Below are 19,897 nucleotides of genomic sequence, written 5' to 3'. Positions count from 1 at the left end.
ATGCTTTGGATTGCAGTTTAGTCATTCACATAAAAGGCCAATGATTTCTTAAATTGTGTATTTATACAAGAATATTGCCAGTGAATTCTTAAAAACATGAGCAATAAAGAACATACTGAAGCATGCTATGGGGAGAGTACTTCATTTGAGATTATCTTAATAATTTAAGAAATCATTGGCCTATTATGTGAATTTTGCAGTTAAGGTTATGAGAAAACAAATCTTGACAATCACTGAATCTCATTTAAAATTGGGAAATTAATACTTTACACTATATTTAAAAAGTTTTGATACACGGTGTTCAGAAAAACAAAATAAGAAAAACTACTTCAATGACACAATGATCACTTTTATTGTGTTCTTAAAGCAAGTACACAGAAAATAGTCTGCAGGAAGCCTCAGGTGTAATAAAACTTGCACTTTCTTAGCATGAAAAGTATTTGTTGATGTTAAGAATTAGAGGTCTATATTAAAATTAAAAGCATCCAAATAAATCTATGCTCTCTGCCACAGTAACTTTCTAGATTTTCTCAGTATGTTACAAGGAAGGACGACAAGTCTACTGGCACAAAAGAGTTGAAATACAAAATGTTGGTTTTTTACTCTTACAAGTTGGCATAATATTGACTGTACATAAACAGGCTTACTAACTCCAGTCTTCTTTCATTTAGAAATCTTTTCCAGAGTAATCCCTTACTAAAGAAGATTATGCCACAACCAAAATTCAAAAAGTACAAAAAAAGAAAAAAGGAAGAAAAAAAAATCCAACTTTGAACTGTGATACAACGGATCAGGCAGGCTTAAATAACGAGTTAAAGAGCATTGTACTCCACGCACTTTGATGGATCAGTAGAGAAGTGTTTCTGGCAGATGGTCATTAGCCTCTTTAGTCCCTGTAGAGAAAGGGAAAAAAAAATCAATCGAGGAAATTAAAGTTTGAGTGAAAAGTGTTTAAAAACGGAGACTTCAGGCTAAATCCCACTTTTAGGTCCAGCTGAATTCCTCTTTAAGACAAGAATAAGGTTATATGATTATTACTGGGCATGCCAAGGAGCTCATTTCCCAAATTGCCTCGAAATGTTGTTTTTTTTTTCCTTTTAAACACTCAGTAGCCAAATAAACAATGTAAGTCTTAAGAGTTTTGGGGGATGCACAACTATAATGAAAATGATTACATATTGTTAAAAATCAGTTTCTATTCAATTTTATTTATACAGCGCCAAATCACAACAACAGTTGCTTCAAGGAGCTTTATATTGTAAGGCAAAGACCCTACTTAAGGATAAGCTTAAGTAGGGTCTTTACCATAATGTTACAAAAATGTTTTCCTGATGAGGCAGAATTCTAATGTCAATTTGTTAATAACCACCAAATGTAAACATACTGCATGATTGCAAGGACCATGTTCATAATGTCCACAAATACACACTGTCTTACATGTAGTGGTTATTTGACTGTATTAAATCTTATAAACTGAAATGCGGGATGCTGTCCTGAAAACAAACGCCAACCTAATAATGATTAAAAAGTCACCTGAAGGAGAGGAGTCAATTTTGTTTTCCATAGAAATATGTTTTGGTCACAGTTTTTTGGTTTACATAAAAACACCACTGAAATCAAGAGGATACACATGCCTGTGTGTAAAACCATATGAACATTTCTAAAATCTTTTAAAAACCTTTAAAATCTTTTCAAGTTGTAATCTTTAAAGTCTAAGGGTGTTTTCCCACCAGTACTATTTAGCTTGCTTGAATCAAATTATGATTTGCTTTCTCACTGGGTGTGGTTCTTTTGTGCAGATGTGAACACAACGATTGGACTCGGGTACAGAAAAAAATCCAACCTGACCAAATTACAAGGCGCACAGTGCAAGTTTGAGCTAAATACTTTCCCGTAACCAGGTACGCTTTGTATTCTGGGATATGTCATAGCACCATACATGTGCAGAGTACACAAACTATAGCAGGTAGCTGTAAAATCAACCACAGGCCAACTACTCCAAAACACAGCACCTTCTTCCTGTACTTTTGTTGGCCATGCCCCAGACACAACTAAAATCAAACTGTATGAAAAAAGTTCAACTTCATCAACTGAATCAGATCAGACAAACCAAATTATAGACGTGTAAACACTCTGAAGCCTTGATTATATTTCCATATCTGTAAGTCAGCATGGGTCAGGGTAATGTAAATTTCCAAAGTGCTGACTCGTCAGTGAGGAATTCACATTTACATTATACTGCACCAATTATACACGCTGCACATGCAAGTAAAATAGGAATAACTACTCAGCCGTGATATCTAAAGCTGTTCATGTCTGTCTCAGCAACAGGTTATCATAAAAACATAAGTGTGTGTGTGTGTAACTCTGGCTCTAACCTGAATGTATTTTCTCTGCGTCTCGTCATTAAGAACGTGGGCCACGTGCTTGGAGAAGATCTTTTCTCGTCCGGTACGGGCGTGGATTCCCACCATAGTCACACCAATTGGCCAGGGGGCATTACCAATGGCCATCTGTAGATATGCATCATTTGCCTGAAAGACATTTAGGAAAGTTTATAATGGATGCAAAAATAACTTTGCAAAAATAACAACAGAGGCTACATGATATTATCATACCTTGACATATTCTCTCTCCAACATGAATTTTATGATGTCTGTGATTGACTCTTTGATGTCAGCTTGTAAGTTCTGTAAAAGATAATGATGAAAAGTAAATCCACACATGAAAGAACCACGCACTATAGTTTGTTTTGCTCCGGTCACATAAGTTACCTTCTTCCTGAGCTTCCTGAAGAGAGGCTTGAGGTAAGACTCGGTCTGCGAGTGTGTCGCACTGGCCAGCTTGCCCTGAACGCTGCGCTTCACGTGGTCCTCTCGGCTGTTCAGATCTTTGGCCCAAACGCCAAGAAGAAACTAGAGTCCAACAACAAATATTTTCTTTGAGGAAAATGTTTCCAAGAAATGCAGCGGTAACCAACACTAGACAAATATCCATTATTTGAACCACTTCAAAAAGAATAATGGTGCGAAAGGTTAAACTTTTTTAACTATGTAAACATATAAACAGCAGCAGGTATAGTAGTATGACTTTTTTAAATTTTTATAATTAATATTAACCCAAGAGCTCCCTGTAAACTAGGGGTGTCAAACGTAAGGCCCAGGGGCCAGAATCTGCCCCAAAAAACACACCAATTAGCCCCACTGGAAAGCTTTGGAAATTGTGAAGGGTATAAATTTGTGGAAATTTAACTTTAGTTTTACAATTTTTCCTATTGATCTAGACCTCCCCTAGAGTTAAGTAATAGATATACATTGAAATGAGAGAAAAGCTCCTGTTTTTCACCATCTAAAAAAACAAAACATTTTCTTTAAATTAATAAAAACTTTTATTAATAGAAACTCTTTTATAAATACTAGACAATCTGTTCCATAAGCTCACAGAACTTTTTCTACATTTATCATGTAGAAAAACTGAGATGCACTGTTCAAATGCTTCTTCTTTCCTTACATCAAGTCATCTCATAGACTACATATGTAGTTAAACGTCTTTACACTGAGAGAAAGGGGCTTTTCACTCGTCTGTCCCACTTAAGATCAAAGTGGGCTGTATGTGACTCACGGTGTGAAATACGTTTGACATCCTTGCTTTAGATCAAAAGGTCAAGCATGAAATTCTTACCCTCAAAAATTTAGCAATAACATCCTGGTCTCCATCATCATCACCTGTTCCAAGAGTTTTTCCAAGAGCCTAGGGGGGATAATTTCATTATTAACACAAAAACACCACCCACAAACATAAAATGATTGAAAAAAAACAAAAAAAACCCCAAACAAACTGTGCCCAAAAATTGATCTGACAAAAAAGAAAAGCTATTTAATAACTGGAGATTCATTCTTTCTCCTTGGACATTGTGCAATGTACCTCAAGTTCTTCTATTGTGGTGTTTTCTTCGTGCACTTTTAGGTCATGCTGTGTGTCCAATTCTCCTGACTCTGTTCCTCCAACAATCTCATTCAGGTACTGCTGGTCAATCTTGTCCATGGCGGCTTTCAGATCATTCCTCAAGCCCTTGGCACAGTTAAAGCAGCAAATATTATTAGTGTCACTAAAATAAATTCAATATGTCCTTAATACAATCAAGAACATTAGTAGTGACATACAATTTTCCAGAGTAGATGGAATAAATGTGAATTTCAACTGCATGTTTTTTCCAAAATCCAGTTAACTCTCAATCCTACCTTGTTTACTTCTGGGGCCAGAATCTCAATTTTCCGGAGCCTCTGGAAGGCATCATAATCGGACTCGCCAAACAATCGGATCGGTTCCCCTCGTTCTCTAAGTCGTCGAATAACCTACACAAACACAGTGATGCAAATCAAATATTTATACACTTGGTGGTAAGCAAAAGAAATGTTATGATATTTAAAGGAAAATGAATTAAAGGAAAGTGCTGATGTTTTATACTGACTCACCTCCTGTCGTGAAAGTGTCATTGGGAGCTTCTCTTCTGTGAGCTCCAGTTCCAAGACTGGATTAGTTGAAGTGGATGGCTCATCTTCCTCTTTCTTCTCAATCTTATGGACAAAATTGAGGGAATAGAAATACGCCAGCATTATTGGAAGAACATTAGGGCAATTTGGAGGATCTGAATTTAATCTAATCTTCCTTGGCCAAATGGCAAATAAAACTACTACAAAAAGAGGGGGGGGGGCATTGGCAATTTCTTCATGAGCTGAGACCTCATGACCAAAGAGACAAAAAGGCATCAACAAAATAAGCAGAACTGCAAACATTCACACCACTCCCTTACCTGCAACTCTTCAAGAAAGACAAGTAGCACAATAAGTTACCAAAAAAAAGGAAAGAATATAACAAATAGTACATCAACATGATAACTTTCGTGGCTGTAACATCTTATGTGTGATTTAGGCTTCTGCGGGAAATCTACATCCTAACTAACGACGCAACCGGAAACCCCTGTTAACCCTAGCCGTTGCGGGCTGTGCTGACCTGCTGTGTAGTTACATCAGATTACATGCAAGGTTACAGCATAGGGTTAAAAAGTGTTTTTGGTTACATTGTAAGTAACAAGGTCGATTTCCCAAAGAAGTCTAAATCACCCATCAGGCGTAATCACAGGAAAAGATACTCTGTATTCTTTGCACAAAGAAACTCAAAATATACCCAAATCATGCTTTAAAAGGCACATGCATGCCAGCACTCTTAGATTGTGCTTTTTATACCACAATCTAAAAGAACAACCAGCAAATGGTGACAAAAAGCCTTCTGAGCAAACAACAGCTCTTTCGCTTTAAATAAAACATAGTACGCTGCCCGTGTACAAAGAGAATGGCTTAATGAGCCAGGTTTTTAAGCTTTACACAAAGTATAACATAAATACAATCTGCCACTGAGCAGCTGTTAAAATGTCACGGCAAACAAGTTGCACACCATAATTTGCTTAAATATTAAAAGCTTCTGTCACAAATTATCTGCAAAAATAAGAAGCAGAGCTTGATAACAAAAATACTTTTCCATTTCAGTACATTATCCCATGCTGAAATCAACACCGTGGCAGTGTCCCACTTTTGCTTTGAAGCTTCCTTTCCGTGTTCCTTTGCTTTCTGACAAGTGGCTGTAATATGTAACTAGCCTGGCATAAGGCAAAGCTGTGATAATGACTGTGGCACATATAAATATTTCATTTATATGACATTTAAACTATGTTGATAATTTGGAAATGACACAGTTTACCATCCACAGAACGCAGGTGAGTTTAAATCAAGCTTTAAAATGCTTTCATGTTATTGACTAAAATTTTAAAATCACCTTGAAAAGTCTAAATTTATCCAGCAGAAGTGAGCTGGTGAATATTTCCATTTGTGTACAGCTGATATCCAATTATTATACACTAAGTTACTACTAGGTGAGTCCAGGCATCCTGTACCAAAATATCCTCGTGCTTGTGTGGTTATTTGTAACAACCAGAAAATGTGCCCTCCGCTACGTCTTTTCTGTTTTCATCCCAACAGATTTCAGTAAGAACTTCCAGAAAGGATGCCTAGGAAGCATGAGCGTTTAGGACACAGTGTGTTTTATCCTTTTATCATGCATCCTGTTGGCTACTTTCACTGTGCAATGCCATACCTGGCTCTCAGGAGTCTCTCTCTGAACCTACAGATGCAGGCAGCAGAGGCAAATTGGGGAAAAACACCACAGTAAACACAAATACAGACACTGTTGTACACCTGACCATCAACACCTGTCCTTATCTTTTTTGCTGGCAGAAAGTTTACTCGTTATTTTGTGTCACACTAACCAAGCCAGACAGTGAATTAAATAAGTCTGAGTGTCTCAGGAAAATCGAGAGAGTGAGAAGCAGAGTGATGTTGACATGAACCTTGTATCCGCATCTTCTGAAGTAATCTTCTCTTTCCTTCTGTGAGAGCTCAGCCCTTTTAAAGAATCTTTTGGAGTCCTGAAAAGAAAAGAAAAAAGCAGGTAAAATGAATTTATGCTATCATATGATATCAATATCATATATTATTTGGTGGTGGTGATTGGCGGGGGTATTGTTGATACAGTGGTACAGGTAGGACGTTATGCAATAGATAGCATGAGTTTGAGATGAATTTGAGCTACGTGTACCTAATGAACTGCCATGTGCCCCTAGCTCTCCCTAGCTTACTTATGTTTGCATAAAAAAATTATATGTTAGGATGAGTTTAAACGGCATAAATACCAGAATTTCTGCTTAAATCGTGATACTATAAAGGTAATGTTCTGTTACGTAGCAGCAATTACAATTCGTAAACTACAGCTCTGTGTTTAGCTTAATCCTAAAGTTAGCTTTATATTCTACTGCAGATGGAGTTCAGTACTTTATAGATAAAGCTATCGATATGGATGAAAAACGATCATTCTAGAAATACTTAACTAGCCTGGTTAAACGACGTGTTAGCAACATAGCCAAGCTAACAATAACAAGCAACTTCGTCGAATACTTACTTCAACAAGATTTTTTTCTTCGAGGAGTTTCCTCTTTCTTGCGATCTCAGCTTTAAGTATATCCATCTGAAAGGTTTATTCTAACAAAAAACGGCACATTAAGGTCAGTCTGCGTTTACCCAAACGTTAGAAACACGATTGCCTAAACCGGAAGATAACAAGAAGCTTTTCAGAATTTTCAAAATAATTGTTTCAAAATAAAAGCATTAGAACACAATGTAACCTGTGTCTAATGAATCTGTTTTTCAGTGAATTTAAGCAGACACCAAAAGAATAAGGTCAAACAGATAGAAGAAAATAGATACTCCTTTATATATTATTTTCTGGATATGTATGCACACTAGTTAGCCAAACATTGGGCTAACCCAACAATTAAACCACTGAGTTGTGGTTATCGCAACACCATGTTCTGCTGTGAAACATTTGGATCCTAGACTCTTACCTTGATAATTGCAACCCACCAAAACAGACCAACACCATTTCCAAAACACTACACAGTAGCTAATATTTTGAGGACAATGACGGGGCCCAGTCAAGCTCCAAGCCCGAAAACCTCTAAACTCACCACTGTGATCCCACTGTGTCAAGCATCAAAATGGACCGAAACAGGTTCAATCCACAGATGCCCCAAGATCCTAAAAACTGCTGCCAAACAGGGAAATCTGGAAAAAGGGTCAACACTTAGGGGTGTTTGTTTTACGTATCTGGCAGTTATGCTCTATACTCCAAGAAGGGAAGATGAAAAATCCTCACTCAATCTTTTTTAAATCCTCCAACATCTTTTCTAGATTGGTGATAAAGAAAATTATAGCGAAAGAGACTAAATGGCCTTCACTTGTAATAGGTGACTCAATAGTACTTCCTATATTTTCTGCCAGTGACTCTAGAAGTACACAGTTGTTATGACTGGAGGAGGAAGCATGATCCCTTTAATGCACTACAATAGATTTACAAAGATATCAACCACGGTAAACACCAAATACCTGGTAACTGAGTTATTTGTTTCTCCTTTCAGTCAAACAACGTTTGGCTTTTGGCTCTTTTTTTTCATCTACAGTAGCCTGTAAAATGAAGTCCTTTTAAAAAAATCTCTAAAGTTTGTTTTTCTGTTTCAATGCTGTTTGTGTTTAATACCGGTTCACAGTTTGGACACCACTAGCAAATGTCTGACTCGACCTTTCAGATGAGAACATACCATCAGGTGGCGCAAAGGGATATGTGACGATTTTTTAATATTAAAGTCATTAATTTATTTACATGACGGAAGCCAAGAAGCAGCATCATGCTGGCAAAGGGAATGGACTGTAGAATACAACTGAACGGGTCACTTTGAGCTTAACACTGCGAATATTTGCGAAGAGATGAGAGAATCTGTAGCGCAAGCAGGAAAGAAATTTAACTGATTAATAAGGCAGACGGACAGTGATTCCGCTGAGTGTATCCTAGTCAGTGATTTCGTCCTCCCGAAGAGCGAATATTTTTCCACTGCACGACTTACTGGATATTCCACCTGAAGATGGAGTTTGGAGAAAGGAAGAGGAGAAGGAAGTCGCAGAGCTTTAAACTGGTCACGGATGGAGGTAAGCTGCTGAATGAATGCAAGACCTTGCAAGACGCGCGTCTGTGTCTGGGTGTTTGTCTGGCGCTGTGCGCCAGCAGAGACGACTCTGTAAACAAAAGCGATAGCCGCGACAATGCCCAGTCTGTGCTTCGGTTTTAACCAGCAGCTAACTCTAGGGATTCACATCTTGCATGTAAAAGAAAATAAAAGAAACATCCTGGACATCAGTCTGAACGCGTCTCATTCCGGGTAGATTTTTAAGACTGAATTAAGTAAGCAAATTGAATAAAATGTGAAAATATATTGCGCACTCTGAGCTCGTAACAAGGAGCTTCAACTGTGCACTTTTTGCTTAAGCTGTAAGGAACACACCACCTCTCTTGACTACACTACTTCATACCACCTACAGGTGGTGGTTTTTGCATGGGATGGGGTGGGGGTGAGGTGGAGGGTTCTGCTTTGGCAGGCATCACAGCTCATTAGCCCGCACAAGCTTCAACCTTAGAAGGCAAAAGGCCGCAATATCATTCTATGACATCTGTCACCAAGGTTTTGTTGCGTTTCTTTACAGCTGTGCTTCATAACGAAACCATTCTTTTTTTTTTTTTCTTTGCAGATTTCGAGCCTTCATATGTGATTAACTCCAGCTCCAAAGATGCCAATGGGGAGCCAAAGGATGGTGTTATGTCTGATGGTATGTGGGATTCAGAGAATGAATTTTGATTATATATCATACAAGATGTCGGTAATTACATGAGCACCATTCTCTCTTAATGTAGTTTGGCTGGAGGATGAGGGCATGGAGATCAAAAGACAAATCACAGGAATGATGAGGCTTCTGAGCGATAAGACCAGCAGAGTATACCAGCGTGCTGGTACAGAGCAGGATAGCTTAATAAAGGAGCCCCAGGAAAAGCCTCTGAACTGGGTAAATCAGCCTGCACTTTTATCTCTGGTGTCAGAGGACCACCAGAGCAACAGCTGGAACTCTGCAGAGGACCCAGGGCCTTCACCTTCATCCATATCCATCCCAGTCCCAAACGGCCCAGGCTGCGGCCAGTACAGCACACGCTCCAGAGCCCTCAGGATTCTCAACAGCACAAAGGATTTAATCAAAGTGAATGAAACTAATGGTAGGATATGCATGTTTGAAAGGAGAAAACTACTAAACAAACCTTAAGTTATTTGAAGAATAGTGAATTTCATTAAATATTGAGTGCTGAACACCAGAAGTGGCTTACACCTTTGTTGTTACATTAAAGCATGTTTGCACCTGTGTGCATATGTTAGAGTGAACGAGCGCTAACAAATGCATCCCTCATTTCCCAGCAGATGTAGTTCCTCCTACTGTGCCAGAAACCCCCTGCTGTATGTGTAACTGTAAGGGCACCTTGCAGGCTATTTTGCAGGAACTACGTGCCATGAGGAGGTTGATGCAGACTCAAAAAGGTTAGTAAATGAATACCAATACACACCCTAAAATAAAGAAATAAAACACAATATAATGTTTTTCTGCCTTTTAATAGCATCTTTAGAAAGGCAGGAAAGGGCAGCACCACCATCTCAACCTCGCCTAGGTGCAGGACCCAGTCCTCGCCACAGACCTCGAAAGAGGAGGCCAATCTATAGGATGACTCCGTTATCCGTGTTTAGCACCAGAAGAGCTGGTCTTGCTCCTCTGGATGCATCACTGCTAAAAGCTGCACCTATGGAATCTGTAAAGAGGCGAGAATGTGAGAAACAAGACTCATCTACACCCAACAATCATCCCATCTCCTCTGACATTCCTGTGCCGCCACCTCAGACCAACCCAGTGACGATCAACAACACCCCTCCTCTCCTGAACCAACTAAGGGAATCACAAGCATTAGAGGTAATCTGTACCTTAGTGTGGATGTACATATGCAGCAACATGTGTGCTTACCAAGCCTCATTTGCATGCTTAATTTGATTCAGGTACACTGCACCTGTCTTATGAATTTGAACGTGTATGTGTATTTGCATGTAAAAATAATTTGCAGCCTAAACTTTGCTTCTTTTGTGAAGCTCCATGCCTAAAAAAAAGTTTAAGTACCTTGATTTTTCCTTGTTTTTTGCCTAATGAGACATAAACCTTTGTGCAAACATTGCGGTTTATTTTACAGCACATCTATGATTCGAGCTAATGCTAGAAATGAAGATAACGTCTTCTTGCTTTTTCTTTCTAAAAACTCATTTATATTTCAACTGGTGATATTTATTTAATCCTTTACAATTAACACTCTGTGTTGCTTGACTCCTTCACAGTCTGAGGTGCGTCTTGCAGAGGATTATGACGTGTTTATCTCTAAGGCCCAGCTAGACTCCATTCTGGTCAACTATACACGCTCAGGCAGCCTGCTGTTCCGGAAACTGGTGCACGTCTATGATTTTTAAAAGCATTTTCTCCTGCTCTGATTATTTTATAATCGTGTGAAATGTCAACAAAGAACAAAAAATGCTGCTTGGTCAAGAGCTGTGCTGTGTGTTTAGGTGTGTGCCTTCTTTGATGACGCCACGCTGGCTAACTCCTTGCCAAATGGCAAAAGGAAGAGAGGGCTAAATGATAACCGTAAGGGCTTGGACCAGAACATTGTGGGTGCCATTAAAGGTAGGGCAGAGAAAGACAAACTAAAGTGTAACTACATTTCTGAGCAAACATTAATGTAACTATGGTGTGTGTCCAGTTTTTACAGAGAAATACTGCACTGAACACAAAATAGAGAAGTTGCCTGGACCACGAGACTGGGTTCAGATCCTTCAAGATCAGATCAAACTTGCAAGGAGGAGGCTGAAAAGAGGTTCTGCTGCTAAATCATTTAAATCATTTTAATATTTTCCCTTGATTAATGTGCTAGAGGAAGCCCATTCCTTTAACAGTACTTATAAGCCAGCTCATTTCAAGGCTAAAGAAAAGGCTGTCTGTCAATCTATGTTGTCTTTGGCTCTTCAGATGCTGTAGAAGCAGAAGACATCTCAAATGGACCATCCACAAGTATTAAACTCATTATTATGATTTTTACACTTAAGGTGTCTGCCACACGTGGGCACACACACAGACACATACATTAATTCAGTTGTCTGTTTTGACCATTTTCTGGTAGCTGGTTCCCTTCATGTCAGCCCTCCATCTTACAAAATCTTTCCATCAGCCCCCCTCTGAGTACACAATGGCTTTACCTCTCCCCACATCATTGTCACAGCATACACACACACACACACTCAAGCTGGTGTTGCCAGCTCGCTCATTGGCTCATCGGTCTTTGTCATGCTGTCACAGTGACTTTTGACATTTTCATGCAGCTTTCCAAAATGTCAGCTAATTATCCTCACACCATGCCGCATATCCACTCTTTCACCTCTATATTTCACCCTCATTGTCACAATAGTATTTCATTTTGTTGCCATGCTCATTCATTAAGACATCTTTTTGGTGATAATATATATCATTTTGACAATATTTTCTTCCTTCTTTTAAAGGCTGTGATAATAAACAGGCTGCAAGTGAAGAGAGGACAGCAGCGAACACAACTGGTTAATCCAATGGCTGCCACGATGACCTTACAGTAGAGTCTTGTCTTCATTATTTCTCTGAGTTGATGCATTTTGCCACTATTTGCAGCTGTTAACTGCTATGTGCTATGGATGTAAAGAGACATAAAATATGACCAAACAAGAATCCCAATGCAGTATTTGTGATCCAAAAGGCTTTTCATTGGGGCCACATTAAAACGCTGAGATTTGGAATTTTGTGAAAATAAACACTGAACTATACAGCGGTTAGGTAATGAGATCGGTCACTTACTGTTTACATAAAAGACAACAGCCTTAAAAGCTAACTTGTTTTATTTTCATGCAATTAAATAAAGATCAAACATCTCAAATGAGACTAAGTACTATAACAGTATTGCGTTCATTTATTTAGCAAAAACTAAACGTCACGGGAAGCTGTTCATTGTGAATTGTGCCTTTCAAGTAACTTTAGTGGGTTTAATGTGCAGTGCAGCATCCACCTTATATCCTGACATTACATCCAAATGCAAACATCTTGTAAACATGGTCCGATGTATTTCTTTTTGGGGCAAATTTTAACTCATTAAAAAAAATCTGCAAATTAACAATAGGTTTGCAGTCTACATTTGGTGAACATATAAAAATATATCACACACTATAAATGTTTTTTTTTTCTTTATTAGATTTTTAGGCTATGCATACCACTGCAGCTGGTGTCAATATTGTGATGGCATTATGTATTTTCCTTTCATTTTTGCTAACTGTACATATATTTAAAAAAAAAAGTTGATCCCACCATTAAATCTACTTTATCCAAAGTTGCTGTTCGTGTTTTATTTTTTTAATATATTGTGGAAAGTATAATTACCAAAACAAAGCACTCAAATATGTTAAAAGAAAAGTTTCAAATTTAGGCTAATTGTTATTAAAACATAAGCTAAAAATAATAAAATAAAAGTTCTTTTATCTTTTATTAGGGTAACTTTGAGCCAGGCAATGTTGTGTTGCTGTAGTTGCACTTGGAGGGAAACAGTAAATTAAAGGTACACTCCATTGTTGAGATTTTGTTGCCAGACTTCACAGCTCATTAAAGGGGATGTTGAAGCCGCCAGTGTGCAGAAGGAGGACCCTTTGAGATCTGGTTAGTTTCCTTCTTGCATTCTAAGTCACACATTTTTTATAAAGGTGAGCAGAGGTTGGATACATTTTTTTAAACACAATATGCTTAATTACTCGCGATACTTCGACAGTTTTATTCGCCTGGACCGATGTTAGAAGTCAAATATGTGTCACTTTTCGTCAGGCTTTCTCGCAGGGCAGCCGTTTGTAGCCCCGGTGCATGCTGGTGCCTTCCCCGCTCTTCTGTCGGGATCCGCCGCTAACGTGAATCTGGTAAGGATAAAATGGTCAGAGCAATTAAAGGGGAAATGTTGCAAGAATATACCTCCGCTTTGGTCCTAAAATCACATCTAGAGCAGTTGTAAACACTTCTATTGCACCGCAGCGTTACAAAGTTTGCACACGTAGCAGGTGCAGCGCGGTTTTATTCGCGTTGACGCTGATGTTGCACACATCGCATGGCGAGGGACAGGAAAGGGTTAATTTTTTCCGCCGCCGACATTTTTGTTCGGCGGTCTACGGCAACTTCTTAACTTACATGTGCTACGAGCTGACACTGCGACTCAACGCTACGCGTCACGTTTAGGTCGCAGTGTGCATCTTATCTGTTTTTAGATGTGCGGCAGGTCTTGGAGTGGGCTGCTCATCGGCTCTTTGTTACACAGAGCTGTTCAATGGCTCCTGCATGTAGCAGCGTTTGCTAGCAAGAGCTAGCAGCAGCAGCAGCAGCCAAAACTGCATTTTCAGCAAAACAAACAGACGTAGAGGGTGTAGCTGTCATTATCAACGCACGTGTCTTAAAGCTGAGCTACCGACAGTGTGTTATGCCGCTCACATCACACGGAATCACTCACACATCATTACTTTTATTGTTAGCCTGTGCCCAAGGGTTGAATGAACTTGGGATCATTGCTTGTCTTGAACACTACCCCACTATACCAGTAACGGGCCCCCTTCAGCAGCTCACGCCGGTTTATGTTAAAAACCAAGATTATAAGTAACACCCAACTTGCACGGCGTTTCAGTTTTATCAACTATATGGAACTTATTTTTAGGAACACAAAAGTTTATTACATTTTCAGTGATTGGAGAGTATGGGGGGAAAAGCCATTTAGGTGATGCCACATTCATTATTGTGCATTTCAATTTTAAAAGTATCCGACACCCCGTTGCCTTCAAAAAAAAGAGAATAAAATAATTATAAAAACTAGTATTTAACAAATTAAAAACATTTAATAACAGCTGTGCATTAAAATCACCATGCAGTTTTTATTATTTATTTGCAAACTTGTTTCAATCACAAAATACAACACGCCTGCAATAATATCACACTGATCTTTGAGTCATGTTTATAGTGGTAATTTCTAATGTACTTAGGTGTTCCTAATATTTTGTCAACAGAGCTCCGGGACAATATTAAATGTCACTTCACCGCGGAAGATTTCTATCATTGCAGCAAAAGAGATGCCATTGCATTATTTTGGTTGATTTATTCTTTCCAGCGTTGCTCCTACAGATGTTGTACTTGGCTCCGATTCACTTGAAATGTTGCACTGTTGTGTTGTGTCATTTGTGCAACTTAACATTTGCATGTATTTTCTTGACACACCCAGACACTGTTTGTAATCACCAGTTTTATTTATTTTTCATAATCATTGATGTGGTTCTAGTGGTGCGGACCCAGAGCTTCTTCAGATATGTCTGTGAGGGAGTCTTTTAACCCTGAAAGCTATGAGCTGGACAAGAACTTCAGGCTCACGCGGTTTGCTGAGCTCAAAGGCACAGGCTGCAAGGTTAGCTGTCCACACAAAAATCTGCCTTGAATGTGTTATTTTCTTTGCACAGATTAGTGAGGAAATAATGCATCGAAATTGTGGTAATTTTCTCTAATCACAGGTCCCCCAAGATGTGTTACAGAAGCTGCTAGAAACTCTGCAAGAGAACCACTATCAAGAGGATGAACAGTTCCTGGGGGCGGTTATGCCTCGATTAGGTAATTCTTAAACTCATATAGCACATGAATAGCAGTGCTTGCCCCCCCCCCTTTTTTTTTTAAGCATAGCAGAGAGATCATGTTGGGGCTCTTTTCAAAGTGAAACAGAAGTCATTGTTTGAGGTTAAAACAAGTTTTGTGGCCGGACTGGAAACCGTGTTGTATATTTAAAGCTTGTCCCACCTCCACTGGTGCTCAGAAATTAAAGGCAAGAAGTGAAACTTGACCCTTGGCTTTAAAATGGACAGGTCACAAGTGCACACACTCTAAAATATTTCATTAAGAGAGATTTTCTTTATGAAGGCATCGGCATGGACACATGTGTGATCCCCCTCCGGCATGGTGGCCTTTCTCTTGTCCAGACAACAGACTACATCTATCCCATTGTGGATGACCCTTACATGATGGTAAGTACCTTCCCTTCTTCATTAGCATTGTTTTTCTGGTTTTCTTTCATTAAATTACTTTGCATACCAAACCTGTATGTGATTAATTTTCATGATCTCTTTTCTATAGGGAAGAATTGCTTGTGCCAATGTTCTAAGTGACCTGTACGCCATGGGAGTTACTGAGTGTGATAACATGTTGATGCTTCTGGGAGTCAGCAACAAAATGTCAGAGAAAGTAAGACACATCTTGCTTAAATGAAGGTACACTTGCTGGACACTTTACTAGTACCGGGTTAGACATCCTATTGGCTTCGCAAATGTTTTAATTCTTCGAGATTCACCAAAGTGCTGAAAACATTTCTTGGGAGATTTTGGTCTATATTGACATGATGGCTTCACACAGTTGCTGCAGATTTGTTGGATGCACATCCAAAAATCCATCCAAATTTTGACTTTTATCATCCAAGTGTGGCACCACAAATTGAGACTCATCAGACCAGGCAACATTTTTCCAGTCTTCAGTTGCCCTGTTTTGGTGAATTTGTGTAACTGTAGTCTCAGTTTCCTGTTCTTAGCTGACAGGAGTGGCATCCTGTGTGGTCTTCTGGTGCTCTGGTGTGTAGATGCCTTCAGGTTTGATGTGCTGTGTCTTCAGGGATGTGTCTGCAGACCTTGGTAGTAACGAGTGGTTATTAGAGTTACTGTTGTCTTCCTATCGGCTTGTAATGGTCTGGCGTTTCTCCTCCCATGTCTGACATCCAGTATTTGCTGGATAGTTTCTCTTTTTTGGACCATTAGAGATGGTTACAAAGGAAAATCCCAGTAGATCAGCAGCTTCTGAAATGCTCAGACCATCAGCAGCCATGCCATGTTCAGAGTTACTTAAATCAGCCTTCTGCCCCATTCTGATGTTCAGTTTGAACTTCAGCAGGTTGTCTTGACTGTGTCTCCATGCTTAAATGCATTGAGTTGCAATCATGTGATTTGCATCAATGAGCAGTGGAACAGGTGTATGTAATAAAGTGACGGGTAATATATATTTCATGCAATAGCCCTAGTACTGGAATCAGATTAGTTTGGGACATCTCTTATTATCATCAGTGCATTTTAAAATGTCCCGAGCCTCGACTCTGACATTCTTCTGTGTTTACAGGAGAGAGACAAAGTCATGCCACTGATCATCCAGGGATTCAAAGATGCATCAGAGGAGGCAGGGACGTCTGTAACAGGAGGTCAGACGGTGCTCAACCCCTGGGTAGTGATGGGAGGGGTTGCAACAACAGTTTGCCAGCCCAATGAGTTTATCATGTAGGAATGAGTTCCTGCTGCATATTTAGCTGTTTTTAGCTTTCTTAGGTGCCTTAAAATAAGCTTGACGATGTTGTGTCTGACATTTTTCAGGCCAGACAATGCAGTGCCAGGAGATGTGTTGGTATTGACCAAACCACTTGGAACACAAGTGGCAGTTGCAGTGCATCAGTGGCTAGATATTGTAAGTCCGTCAACTCGTTTCTGAATATTTTGTTTAAAACCTGTCGTTTAATAATAACCAGTAACATCACTGCCTCTTTATGCTTTCTTTGTGTCTCTGAAAAGCCTGAAAAATGGAACAAGATCAAGCTGGTGGTGACGCAGGAGGACGTAGAGCTGGCCTACCATGAAGCCATGATGAATATGGCTCGGCTCAACAGGACAGGCAAGACCATTAAGAACATGTGACTTTTTCTGCCTGAACTTTTTATTATTCTCAGTTACATTTTAACAATATCACTACCGAATATGTGGTTCTAATGACTCTGTTTTCTTGTAATTAGTAGTTAATTGTTACAAAGAATGTAATGAGTATTATTACCCGTTAGATTCTATTATATTACTAGTTTACATTATTGCATCCAGATTACCTGTGTGTTTGCAAATTTTTGGCAATAAACAAATTGATCATCACGATGCCTTTCTTACTGTCTTTTGCTTGCAGCTGCGGGTCTCATGCACACCTTCAATGCTCATGCAGCAACCGATATCACAGGGTTTGGCATCCTCGGCCACGCTCAGACGTTGGCACGACAACAACGAAGTGAGGTGTCTTTTGTCATCCACAACCTCCCAGTGCTCGCCAAGATGGCCGCCGTGTCTAAAGCCTGTGGGAACATGTTCGGGCTCATGCATGGCACCTGTCCTGAAACATCAGGTGTGCGCACGTGTATTTTAATGTTTTCAAGACATTGAGATTTTACCAAGGAACAGCCAGTAAGTCCTGGACAAAGATCTTAGAAAATGAAAAAGTGTAGCTAGCAGCAGCTCGACTGAATTTTATGTGCCGTCAGTAAAGTAAAGCCACTTCTCACTGTAACCAATTTTACAAAAGACTGTGGTTCTATTATTATTAATCGGCTTCTTTCTCTTTGGGGAAAAGTTGTTTGGGGATGTGAATTGAGAGTTTAATCTCCTAACAATTAGGTAGCTAAATAAGTCAAGCAGCAATAATAACAGACCATAATTGGCTGATGTTCAGGAAGAGAAGCAAGACATGTTATAAAACTTTTACATTTTGATGTTTTGTCTGATTGAAAGTCCTGAGATAGTAACTATTATAGGTTGAAATTTGGCTGAGGTTCAGCTGTCCTTCTGATTTATCTTTTAACCAAATCACACTTTATAGGCCATTAATTTCTTCAAGACAGTGTTGGAAGATGGCAAGCTTCTGTAATTGAGGCAGTTTGATGAAAGCACTCAACTACAGTCACATAAGTGTCTTTGCTTAACTATGTGGAGATGTTACAGAAGCCGAAGAAGTTGTTAAATAATCTACAGGAACTTGAGTGTCATCAGTTAAAAGATCTATCTTTGTGAGTAGTTTATCTGCTTAATGTTTCATGCTGTGATCAACAATCTGCAGCAGAATTGATATCAAATCTGTTTTCACACATGCACTTTATGCATTAGAGCTGTGTTTTTAAAAAAAGTCTGTTATATCCAGTTGGGCCCATGTGAGAATGGTGCACGTCATGGAGAATTTACAGAAAGCCAGTGGATGTCATACTACCTGCAGGCAGTATTTCCACTAGTGAGAACACCTCAAGCACCGATAATCTCCAGCTGTGTGCTACATGCAAGAAATAGCAAATTTGGACCATGCTTGGACCTTGTGATTTTGTTCATGTATGAAAATGCCTTTAGAGTGTTCAGTAAGAAGGCCGAGTACTCCCTACCAGTGTCACATTCTAAAAATTAGTGATTTAATTGGACTTAAATCTTCATTTAAGTCTCTTGTCTGACAACATCTCCTTTCATTCCTAGGAGGCCTGCTTATTTGTTTACCTCGAGAACAAGCTGCCCGCTTCTGTGCCGAGATCAAATCCCCAAAATACGGAGAAGGTCATCAAGCTTGGATCATCGGGATTGTAGAGAAAGGAAACCGCACTGCTCGCATCATTGACAAACCACGAATCATAGAGGTGGCACCACAGGCAGCCACACAGAATGTCAACCCAACACCTGGTGCAACTTCTTAAACCTCCTCTGTTGCATCACAGACCGGACCCCAAAAGCTCTGAGTGATTTTAGACACATAAACTACAGAACCATCCTAGAGTGTTGAAATATATACACAAATAGTATGTACACAGAAAAGACTGGGTTGGCGTGCCATCAACATGAAAACAGCTCCACACAGTGGCCCCGTGGGGGCACATCACCACCCAGTGGACTCAACCTGCAGTATCCCCGAGATAAAAATTGGTAAGAAATAGAGCATTCTTAAAATCCACTTGCTTTTGTTGTCTATTGTATTCTGTTTTGTTCAGTGTGCTTGACTGGCAGGCAGCTTCTGATAGGAGATAATCTGATACTGCTGATTCATTTTGAATCATTAGGAAGTCTGGAGTCGGTTGCCTCTTTGGCTCTCTTAAAACTGTTCTCAACAAACCACGGTGGCGTTTTTGTTTATTGTTCATTTACTTTGTTGTACAGTTATACAGCCTAGTTTTAGTTCATTGTAACTGATGCCTTGAAAGAAAATAAGTGCGACCAGAATGGCATGTTTTTTATTACTTTGACTTTTTGTATTGTCCCTGCATAAACTAATAAACCATCATGTATTTGAAATTTGGTCTCGGTTGTGTGGATAAACTAAATCAAATTGGCCATGATGTAGATGCAGTATTTAACGAAAGTTTTATAAAAAACAGATACTTCTCTAAAGTGGTTTCTTATTAAGTTATAAATCATCGTGTAGTCATAGATGCATTAAAAGCTGCAGAACCCTCAGGAGATGAACTGTAAACCATCTGCATT

At 39.3% G+C, this 19,897-nt stretch overlaps 3 protein-coding genes across 8 annotated transcripts; 2 read left to right on the top strand and 1 right to left on the bottom strand.

Moving 5' to 3' along the window:
• Positions 1–328: 328 nt before the first annotated feature.
• Positions 329–7,183, bottom strand: prpf18 (PRP18 pre-mRNA processing factor 18 homolog (yeast)). Of its 2 annotated transcripts, XM_005470882.4 has the most exons (11): positions 7,012–7,183; positions 6,404–6,481; positions 6,151–6,177; positions 4,476–4,577; positions 4,242–4,355; positions 3,925–4,071; positions 3,682–3,750; positions 2,775–2,915; positions 2,619–2,690; positions 2,379–2,534; positions 329–893 (listed from the first exon to the last, which is right to left on the bottom strand). In XM_005470882.4, exons 1-11 carry the CDS (start codon positions 7,075–7,077, stop codon positions 813–815), a joined length of 1,053 nt encoding a protein of 350 aa, XP_005470939.1. In that variant the 5' UTR covers positions 7,078–7,183; the 3' UTR covers positions 329–812. The 2 variants fall into 2 exon arrangements, with proteins under 2 accessions (XP_005470939.1, XP_003440426.1); XM_003440378.5 differs by lacking the exon at positions 6,151–6,177.
• Positions 6,381–12,915, top strand: bend7 (BEN domain containing 7). Of its 3 annotated transcripts, none has more exons than XM_013268639.3 (10): positions 6,381–6,504; positions 9,189–9,266; positions 9,352–9,705; positions 9,902–10,021; positions 10,099–10,445; positions 10,859–10,966; positions 11,084–11,201; positions 11,278–11,391; positions 11,544–11,585; positions 12,071–12,915. In XM_013268639.3, exons 2-10 carry the CDS (start codon positions 9,257–9,259, stop codon positions 12,127–12,129), a joined length of 1,272 nt encoding a protein of 423 aa, XP_013124093.1. In that variant the 5' UTR covers positions 6,381–6,504; positions 9,189–9,256; the 3' UTR covers positions 12,130–12,915. The 3 variants fall into 3 exon arrangements, with proteins under 3 accessions (XP_013124093.1, XP_005470938.1, XP_005470937.1); XM_005470881.3 differs by lacking the exon at positions 6,381–6,504 and adding an exon at positions 7,307–8,591 and having other exon boundaries at positions 9,905–10,021; XM_005470880.3 differs by lacking the exon at positions 6,381–6,504 and adding an exon at positions 7,307–8,591.
• A 253-nt stretch (positions 12,916–13,168) lies between these two features.
• On the top strand, positions 13,169–19,827 carry sephs1 (selenophosphate synthetase 1). 3 transcript variants are annotated; one of them, XM_005470877.4, is made up of 11 exons: positions 13,169–13,244; positions 13,407–13,495; positions 14,893–15,015; positions 15,119–15,215; positions 15,519–15,622; positions 15,732–15,839; positions 16,758–16,912; positions 17,006–17,096; positions 17,201–17,300; positions 17,580–17,792; positions 18,902–19,827. In XM_005470877.4, the coding sequence occupies exons 3-11, from the start codon at positions 14,920–14,922 to the stop codon at positions 19,114–19,116; spliced, it is 1,179 nt and encodes a 392-aa protein (XP_005470934.1). In that variant the 5' UTR covers positions 13,169–13,244; positions 13,407–13,495; positions 14,893–14,919; the 3' UTR covers positions 19,117–19,827. The 3 variants fall into 3 exon arrangements, with proteins under 3 accessions (XP_005470934.1, XP_005470936.1, XP_005470935.1); XM_005470878.4 differs by lacking the exon at positions 13,169–13,244 and adding an exon at positions 13,270–13,288; XM_005470879.4 differs by lacking the exon at positions 13,407–13,495 and having other exon boundaries at positions 13,221–13,244.
• Positions 19,828–19,897: the final 70 nt, after the last annotated feature.

Source organism: Oreochromis niloticus, linkage group LG7 (genome assembly GCF_001858045.2).
Source record: "Oreochromis niloticus isolate F11D_XX linkage group LG7, O_niloticus_UMD_NMBU, whole genome shotgun sequence".
NCBI classification, from domain to species: Eukaryota; Metazoa; Chordata; class Actinopteri; order Cichliformes; family Cichlidae; genus Oreochromis; species Oreochromis niloticus.
The sequence above is the reverse complement of the archived record's forward strand: the minus strand, read 5'-3'. Positions and strand labels throughout refer to the sequence as shown.

What these genes read in the sequence shown, in the direction of transcription:
- prpf18 (XM_005470882.4), bottom strand. Translation starts at nt 7,077, where the DNA reads ATGGATATACTTAAAGCTGAGATCGCAAGAAAGAGGAAACTCCTCGAA. An exon ending in GAGAGACTCCTGAGAGCCAG is followed by an intron (nt 4,578 to 6,150) that starts GTATGGCATTGC and finishes TTTGTCCATAAG; the next exon opens with ATTGAGAAGAAAGAGGAAGA. An exon ending in TGGAGAGAGAATATGTCAAG is followed by an intron (nt 2,535 to 2,618) that starts GTATGATAATAT and finishes AATGTCTTTCAG; the next exon opens with GCAAATGATGCATATCTACA.
- bend7 (XM_005470880.3), top strand. Translation starts at nt 8,528, where the DNA reads ATGGAGTTTGGAGAAAGGAAGAGGAGAAGGAAGTCGCAGAGCTTTAAA. An exon ending in TAAACTGGTCACGGATGGAG is followed by an intron (nt 8,592 to 9,188) that starts GTAAGCTGCTGA and finishes TTTTCTTTGCAG; the next exon opens with ATTTCGAGCCTTCATATGTG. An exon ending in CAAAGTGAATGAAACTAATG is followed by an intron (nt 9,706 to 9,901) that starts GTAGGATATGCA and finishes CTCATTTCCCAG; the next exon opens with CAGATGTAGTTCCTCCTACT.
- sephs1 (XM_005470877.4), top strand. Translation starts at nt 14,920, where the DNA reads ATGTCTGTGAGGGAGTCTTTTAACCCTGAAAGCTATGAGCTGGACAAG. An exon ending in TGGATGACCCTTACATGATG is followed by an intron (nt 15,623 to 15,731) that starts GTAAGTACCTTC and finishes TCTTTTCTATAG; the next exon opens with GGAAGAATTGCTTGTGCCAA. An exon ending in TGCATCAGTGGCTAGATATT is followed by an intron (nt 17,097 to 17,200) that starts GTAAGTCCGTCA and finishes GTCTCTGAAAAG; the next exon opens with CCTGAAAAATGGAACAAGAT.